This window comes from Lissotriton helveticus, chromosome 3_1 (genome assembly GCF_964261635.1).
Source record: "Lissotriton helveticus chromosome 3_1, aLisHel1.1, whole genome shotgun sequence".
Classification (NCBI taxonomy): Eukaryota; Metazoa; Chordata; class Amphibia; order Caudata; family Salamandridae; genus Lissotriton; species Lissotriton helveticus.
The window spans coordinates 1,957,828,755-1,957,837,813 of NC_136061.1; the positions used below are offsets into that span (position 1 = coordinate 1,957,828,755).

At 43.2% G+C, this 9,059-nt stretch overlaps 1 protein-coding gene across 1 annotated transcript in view; it reads left to right on the plus strand.

Moving 5' to 3' along the window:
* The window catches only part of SKOR1 (SKI family transcriptional corepressor 1), a 48,154-nt gene extending 42,713 nt beyond the window's left edge, over positions 1-5,441 (plus strand). Inside the window, exon 8 of the mRNA XM_078684074.1 lies at positions 4,721-5,441. Coding sequence (XP_078540200.1) covers positions 4,721-4,830 — 110 coding nt within the window. The 3' untranslated portion in view covers positions 4,831-5,441. The remainder of the gene's footprint in view (positions 1-4,720) is intronic.
* Positions 5,442-9,059: the final 3,618 nt, after the last annotated feature.

A 9,059-nucleotide genomic window follows, 5' to 3' on the forward strand; every position in this document is an offset into this window, starting at 1 on the left:
GCGATTGAAGTTTTTGGAGCTCTGGGGCCGAGGGAAGTGGTATTTACACCCATAGTATGATGGATAATGTTAACGAATCCGATGTGATGTGGATCACTAAAGACAAAACTACATCTAGAATGCCTGTGAAACCCCGCAGATCCATGGGACATGTTAGCACCCCGAGCCATCCTATTCCTCTTGAGGAAGTTTATTTGCACCACAATCAGACCCAAATGGAACACTTCTGTGTCCCGGGGGAGCAGGGATCTTCGGGCTCTTGTTGGGATGTCGCTAATGGTCCTTTTAGAGGTTGCTCAGTTAATGAAGAGGAGTATTCTGGGGTGCCTTCGGAGCCAATTATTGCTCCAAATGCTAATCTATTTGATATGGTATCCCCGCCATTATTTACCAACATTCAGTCTCCAACTGTATTACCGAATAGGTCTGTGCACCCAACAGACATTGAAACTATTATTTCCGAGGAAGGTGTTGCCCCAAGCAAAGGATATAATCTAATGAGTTGGAACATTGCAGGGTGGTGTAACAAGGCCGACCGCCTTGGCTGGTCGGATTTTTTAACCAAATTTGACATTCTTTGTCTCCAGGAGACGTGGTGCACTGATGATATCTCCTTGGATGGTTTTGTTGCCTATAATTGCCCGGCCCTGAGTTCTAATATGGGTAGAGCCAGAGGGGGACTGGTTATTCTGCTGTCAGTAAGCTTTCCATTACGAGTTAAAACCCACATGACAGTTGGATCACACTCTCAAGTATTATGGCTGCAGCACCAGGGCGGCCGGTACGTTCTGATAATTAATCATTATAATAATACGTTTAACCACTCCAGCACTTTAGTGGTCGATGAACTTGATGCCGCAGTCGACAAGCTGTGTGGACAAACCAGCGTACCCTTTGATATCCTATGGGGAGGAGATTTTAATATTCATATGTGCCCTCACTCTTTCTCGAGGGTGTGCGGGTTTGGAGGCGAGGATGACAGGGATCAGGCTCATTTCCTACACACAACTTATGGTGACTCATTAAATATCCTCCTATCTAAATTGGATCTATTGATACTATCCCCCAAATAAGATAATGAAGGCAAGCCGGTACCTACGTTTGTGGGAAGGAATTCCGCTACCATTATTGATTATCTTATTGCTTCGGCAAGTTTGATTACCATGTGTAGCCCCCCAGAAGTAGTCGACCTGGCTCTTAGTGATCATAATTGCCTTACCACACATTTGTTGATATGGGGGGAAAAGGCTGATGTGTCTCATGGAACAGTGGCGGATTTAATTCCGCATAGACCGAACGGCCCCAGGATCAAGTGGGGGAGGAAAAATGAGGAAATGTTGTTGGTAGAAATTGTGTCTGCATGTATCCAGGAGGTGGAAAGCTGTCTTGATCCCAACACAGGCTTAACAAGTATTTTAGCTGGGTTTGAGTCTATTAATGTGACCACAAAAAAGATCTTGACCTCTAATAAGGTCAAGGGGCATGGTGTCCCCAATGGGTGGTTTAATAAGGCATGCACAAAATCCTTGCAAAATCTGAAAAATGCCCTTTCTTTTAAACCCAGGGATAGGGAAATAGTTAAATCCCTAAGGCATACTTACAAAATGCACTTAAATATAAGGAAGCAGGAATTAAGAGAGGAAGCGTGGGACCTGATGTCCAAGGCAATAGAACTCCGTGACACCAAGTTATTTTGGAATACGGTTAATAGCCCTTTTTTACATAACGAGGCACATCCCGTACTTTCTGCCCAAGTAAATGAGGATAGCTGGGTGTCCTACTTCTCTAGTATATTTAACCCAGAAGGGACATCACTAGAGAGAGATGTGGTCTTGGATTTTGATCCACCTATTGCACTTAACATCACTATTGAGGAGGTGGAAACTGCCATCCGCGGCAGCAAGGGAGGAAAGGCACCTGGCCCTGATGGGGTCCCTATTGATCTCTACAAAGCAGATGTATTGCTTTGGAGTCCCTTGTTGACCAAGGTTTTTAATGCTGTTGCTATGGTCTCCGCTCCACAGTCATGGGGAGAGTCGATTATTATTCCCATCTATAAAAAGGGGGATAGAGGCGAGGCCAAGAACTATCGCCCCATCTCCCTTCTCGACTCTTCCATGAAAGTAATGAGTAGGGTGTTATTGATCCGCTTGGAGGAATGGGTTGAAGAGAATAACATCCTTGCGGACTCACAGTTCGGATTCCGCAAGGGGTTGGGCACCATAGAACAGTGTATTAACTTAGATCTTATTATAGGCAAGTACACGCGTGCCAAACAGGGTTCGCTGTTCCTATGTTTTGCAGACCTCTCAAGTGCATTTGACCTGGTAAATCATGGATTATTATGGACAACTTTATTGAATATGGGGGCACCACCAGAAATTATTTACTTTTTGGCGCACCTATACAGTAATTTGTCCGCCAAGATTCGTTTTGGGCAAATGGGTGAATGTACTTCTAGCGTTAAAGTAAGGTCGGGTATTAGGCAAGGCTGTGTTCTCGCCCCTCTTCTTTTCTCCCTTTTTATTAATGCCATGGAGTCGGAATTGCGTTTAGTAAATGCCGATGCTCCGTCTGCGGACGGTATTACCATCCCGGTTTTACTATACGCAGACGACACGGTACTGCTATCCAGAACCCCTGTTGGGCTGCAAAGACTCATGGATAGATTTTTGGATTTTATTAATGGGAGAAAACTCAAGATTAACAATTCGTAAACTTTTATTCTGGCTTGTGGCAAAAAAAATTAAAAATTAAGACCTTTTTCATTTAAAGATGAAATTATCCAAGTGGTTGATAAATTTTGTTATTTAGGTGTTACTTTCAATAATGGGGGTATATGGTCGCATGAGATGATTAATGTTAGGGCCAAAATGAGTAAATGTGCATTTGGTATTTTTAAGTTCGCTTCCAAACTGGGCTCAAGGCGTATATTTGATATGATGTTTATCTACCGTCATAGATGTGTATCTCTGGCCCTTTATGGGTCAGGGGTATGGGGACACTGTAATCATAATATGCTCCAAGTGGAAGAAAATAATTTCATTAAAAAACTCCTCTGTTTACCATCTTCATCCTCTACCAGCTTGATCCATCAAGAGGTTGGTCTGGAGCATTTAACAGATCTTATTAGCCTTAGACCTCTACTGGTATGGAGGTCTATTTGGACTAAGGAACAAACAAGTTTCACGAGGAAGATTATTAATGACTGTCTCCACCTGGACAAGTACAATCAGATTCCCTGGCTCAAATATATCGTCTCCACATTCAAAGACGTTTTTAAGTTAGACGTACGAAATAATCCCTACAGTGTAACGGACATCCCTAAAAAGGAGCTAAAAAATGTGTATATGATGGCCAAGGAAAAAATGCGTAGCGTTACCGTTAGCCAGTACTCCACACATAGTTTTTATAATAAGTATAACCTGGCTGAATCTGGTTTTGCAAATTATCTAAAAATGGTAACTGTTCGTTCACATCAGTATGTACTTACTAGACTACGGATGGGGTCAGTACATTTGCTTGTTGCCTACCCACATATTAAGTTGCATACCGTAGTCCCATGCCCATGTGATGGGACATCCAAGCAGAGTACCGAACACTTTTTATTGATTTGCCTCCTCTACCATCAACTTCGTATTGCCTATTTGAAACCACTTTTTATAAAATATAATGCATTCTCTATGAACTTGGCCATCTGCCTTTTATTTTCTCTTGCTGATTCTGATGTGTGTTTTTTTACCGCTGTATATATTTTAAAATCTGTTTCTGTTAGGAAATGTATACCTCAGTAACTTTTTACATCTGTATAATTGTATTTTTCAAATGTTGTACGTGATGTATTGTATGCACTTTCATGATTATTTTTAAAATAATCGACTAAAGTTTTCTGAATTGAATTGTATAATTGTGGGGAAGGTGTAGCAGTTGTTAGGGATGAAGGTAGAGAGAAATGAGGGTTCAAGTGGAATTACTTTCTATAAACACCATTTTTTTGCAGCTCATTTTAGAACTTCTGTTTGATTTATCTGACATTTTGTTTGACCTGGGCTCTCTCTCTCACCTGCTTTGTCTTAAAATCATTCCTTATCAATTTCCATGAAATCTAAATGCACAATGTGCTCAGTTGCCAATGAGCACATGGCAAGATAATGATCTTTCAACGTTTCTAGTGAACACATATACAGCCACTACTATCTTCTTTCTTTACCTCAGTGCCTACCTTTAATACCTGAAGCTTTTCATACTCATTTTATCTTCTGGCCAGACTTTTACGTTCTAGGTGAGCTTGGGAGAGGTAAACGTGGCTGCTGATACTGAAATATTGGCGGCAGAGAGCAATCAACAATTCCATTTGACAAAAAAGGACATTTTATTATCTAGGCTTTGTTTTTCCTAGACTCAAGGCAGGCTGCTTCTATAATAGTTAAGATTCATTTGCTGTTCATTCATACTCTATCTGATGGCCGAGGAGGTATTTCCATAGGTATATTGGAAGTTATCCATGCATAAGTACAATAATAGGTAAGTATTTTTCACATTGGTATGACGAAGAATATTAGTGGCAGGACTTATGTAGACTCTGCTCTTGTTATCATGGCCTCACATACCCAAATGACTAGAGCAGTGTAGAAGGTGTTTCCAGGGGGAAAAGTAATGTATTGGTGGTGTCTGTTCTTCTTCAGAGGCCCATGATGCTCTCCATCATTTCTCTTGTAAGATGCTGACACCAAGACACTGCACCGGGAACTGCTCCTTCAGGCCTCCTCTCTTGCCCCAGTGAGCCACATCTGGATACCCCGGAAGGCCATGTTCCACACCACTTTGTAAGGATTGAAGATATCAACCCAAGCCATCATCACCTCAAGAAAGCAAACAGAACCCAAGCCATTTTTGCAAGAAATCACCATGTATATACTCCGGACCACTGTCTGCCTGGTTCATAAAGACAGGACTAGGCATCTCTTGTAAATAATGTACATTGAATTCAGGACGTCGCCCAGAAGATGTTACTGGACCAAAAGGAGTCAAAACCGAAGGTCCATTGTAGATATAAACAATGATTGTGAATAAAATATACATATATAAATATATATACAGTATATATATATATATATCGCAATGACTCTTGAAAAAATGTTTGTGTTCATATTAGACTGAAGTCTAATTCATACTGTATGTCTCAATCTCTCAAAAAAGAGTATCCATCAATGGAAGCAAGTGGCTATGTGCAATGGATATAAATGTACTGTGTTTTCCTGGATCAGTATTCGTTGCATTTTAATTTATTTGGTATATTTATTTGCGTTCACCATCCTTTCTACCAGATCAATGTAAACAGCACTTTAAAACAGAAAACCATCGCAGACAAGTGTACAAAATGTTTTTGGGGGGCCGTTGGAGGGGATCTCTGTAAGTGATTTTGGTTCTTAAATAAAGAAATTGTCAGAACAACTGCAGTAGTTTGGAAAGAGAATGGGTAAAAGAACAGATGTACTGGCTCAAGGTAAATTGAAGAAAGATAAAGAGATCGCAGTATTGAAGCTCGATATAACAGAGAGATGTGCAATGTAGATTCATAGAAAAGACATACGTTACAAAACATCTGTTGATCAAAAAGGCATTCTTACTTTTCAATTAATTCTTTCTAGCTGGGGCACCTCAAGTGCTGCACACAACAATCCAGCGTGCTCCATGTATCTGCATTTAAAGAGCTTCATGTAGCAGGACATCTTAAGGGCTCTGTACATCCAGTTCTTTACGCAACAGGGAATGTAACATTTTCATGCAGCAGAGCATCTGCACTGCTTTACACAAGGTATATAAATAAGCATTTGGAACACCAAAATGTAAGCTTTGTTATACGGCTGTGTATCCAGAGTATTTTATACAGCAGGAATTTTATCATGTCTCATAAAGCAGACAATTCAAAATACTTTAAAGCTGACCATCTCAAATGCTTCTCATCTTAAATGCCTAATCTGAAGCAGGGAATTCAGGGTGCTTTTTAAGGCATCTAATATTCTTTGTCCGACGGTTTATCTAAAGAGCGGTTTACCACTGTGCATCTACAGAGCTTTACAGAACAGGAAAGTGGTGCTTCAGTAAGCAACAACAAGGGGTGGTGATGGACAGAGTTTCTGAATTAAGCAGAATACTCTCAACCAGTCAAGAGATCAGGGCTAGATCCAACACCGTTTTTTAGCTCACTGCACCATCCCAGTTCAGAACCTGGCTATATGCAAATTAGTCTGTTCCTGTCCCAGTGCATGATGGGAACAGGGCAAACCAAACTACCAAGCCAATTCTTACACTGGGAAGGAAACAAGCTTCCGGGGACCGGTTTCTGCCATTTCAGGCGTCGTCGGCCCGGCTTGCTTGAATCCTGATGGTGCAATGAGCAAGGGACTCACATCTGAGTATACCCTTCCACGCTTAGGGTGGACAAAATATTTAACAACAAGGGGTGGTGATGGACAGAGTTTCTGAATTAAGCAGAATACTCTCACCCAGTCAAGAGATCAGGGCTAGATCCAACACCGTTTTTTAGCTCACTGCACCATCCCAGTTCAGAACCTGGCTATATGCAAATTAGTCTGTTCCTGTCCCAGTGCATGATGGGAACAGGGCAAACCAAACTACCAAGCCAATTCTTACACTGGGAAGGAAACAAGCTTCCGGGGACCGGTTTCTGCCATTTCAGGCGTCGTCGGCCCGGCTTGCTTGAATCCTGATGGTGCAATGAGCAAAGGACTCACATCTGAGTATACCCTTCCACGCTTAGGGTGGACAAAATATTTAACAACAAGGGGTGGTGATGGACAGAGTTTCTGAATTGGACAGAATACTCTCACCCAGTCAAGAGATCAGGGCTAGATCCAACACCGTTTTTTAGCTCACTGCACCATCCCAGTTCAGAACCTGGCTATATGCAAATTAGTCTGTTCCTGTCCCAGTGCATGATGGGAACAGGGCAAACCAAACTACCAAGCCAATTCTTACACTGGGAAGGAAACAAGCTTCCGGGGACCGGTTTCTGCCATTTCAGGCGTCGTCGGCCCGGCTTGCTTGAATCCTGATGGTGCAATGAGCAAGGGACTCACATCTGAGTATACCCTTCCACGCTTAGGGTGGACAAAATATTTAACAACAAGGGGTGGTGATGGACAGAGTTTCTGAATTAAGCAGAATACTCTCACCCAGTCAAGAGATCAGGGCTAGATCCAACACCGTTTTTTAGCTCACTGCACCATCCCAGTTCAGAACCTGGCTATATGCAAATTAGTCTGTTCCTGTCCCAGTGCATGATGGGAACAGGGCAAACCAAACTACCAAGCCAATTCTTACACTGGGAAGGAAACAAGCTTCCGGGGACCGGTTTCTGCCATTTCAGGCGTCGTCGGCCCGGCTTGCTTGAATCCTGATGGTGCAATGAGCAAGGGACTCACATCTGAGTATACCCTTCCACGCTTAGGGTGGCCAAAATATTTAAGAACAAGGGGTGGTGATGGACAGAGTTTCTGAATTAAGCAGAATACTCTCACCCAGTCAAGAGATCAGGGCTAGATCCAACACCGTTTTTTAGCTCACTGCACCATCCCAGTTCAGAACCTGGCTATATGCAAATTAGTCTGTTCCTGTCCCAGTGCATGATGGGAACAGGGCAAACCAAACTACCAAGCCAATTCTTACACTGGGAAGGAAGCAAGCTTCCGGGGACCGGTTTCTGCCATTTCAGGCGTTGTCAGCCCGGCTTGCTTGAATCCTGATGGTGCAATGAGCAAGGGACTCACATCTGAGTATACCCTTCCACGCTTAGGGTGGACAAAATATTTAACAACAAGGGGTGGTGATGGACAGAGTTTCTAAATTAAGCAGAATACTCTCACCCAGTCAAGAGATCAGGGCTAGATCCAACACCGTTTTTTAGCTCACTGCACCATCCCAGTTCAGAACCTGGCTATATGCAAATTAGTCTGTTCCTGTCCCAGTGCATGATGGGAACAGGGCAAACCAAACTACCAAGCCAATTCTTACACTGGCAAGGAAACAAGCTTCTGGGGACCGGTTTCTGCCATTTCAGGCGTCGTCGGCCCGGCTTGCTTGAATCCTGATGGTGCAATGAGCAAGGGACTCACATCTGAGTATACCCTTCCACGCTTAGGGTGGACAAAATATTTAACAACAAGGGGTGGTGATGGACAGAGTTTCTGAATTAAGCAGAATACTCTCACCCAGTCAAGAGATCAGGGCTAGATCCAACACCGTTTTTTAGCTCACTGCACCATCCCAGTTCAGAACCTGGCTATATGCAAATTAGTCTGTTCCTGTCCCAGTGCATGATGGGAACAGGGCAAACCAAACTACAAAGCCAATTCTTACACTGGGAAGGAAACAAGCTTCCGGGGACCGGTTTCTGCCATTTCAGGCGTCGTCGGCCCGGCTTGCTTGAATCCTGATGGTGCAATGAGCAAGGGACTCACATCTGTGTATACCCTTCCACGCTTGGGGTGGACAAAATATTTGACAACAAGGGGTGGTGATGGACAGAGTTTCTGAATTAAGCAGAATACTCTCACCCAGTCAAGAGATCAGGGCTAGATCCAACACCGTTTTTTAGCTTACTGCACCATCCCAGTTCAGAACCTGGCTATATGCAAATTAGTCTGTTCCTGTCCCAGTGCATGATGGGAACAGGGCAAACCAAACTACCAAGCCAATTCTTACACTGGGAAGGAAACAAGCTTCCGGGGACCGGTTTCTGCCATTTCAGGCGTCGTCGGCCCGGCTTGCTTGAATCCTGATGGTGCAATGAGCAAGGGACTCACATCTGAGTATACCCTTCCACGCTTGGGGTGGACAAAATATTTAACAACAAGGGGTGGTGATGGACAGAGTTTCTGAATTAAGCAGAATACTCTCACCCAGTCAAGAGATCAGGGCTAGATCCAACACCGTTTTTTAGCTCACTGCACCATCCCAGTTCAGAACCTGGCTATATGCAAATTAGTCTGTTCCTGTCCCAGTGCATGATGGGAACAGGGCAAACCAAACTACCA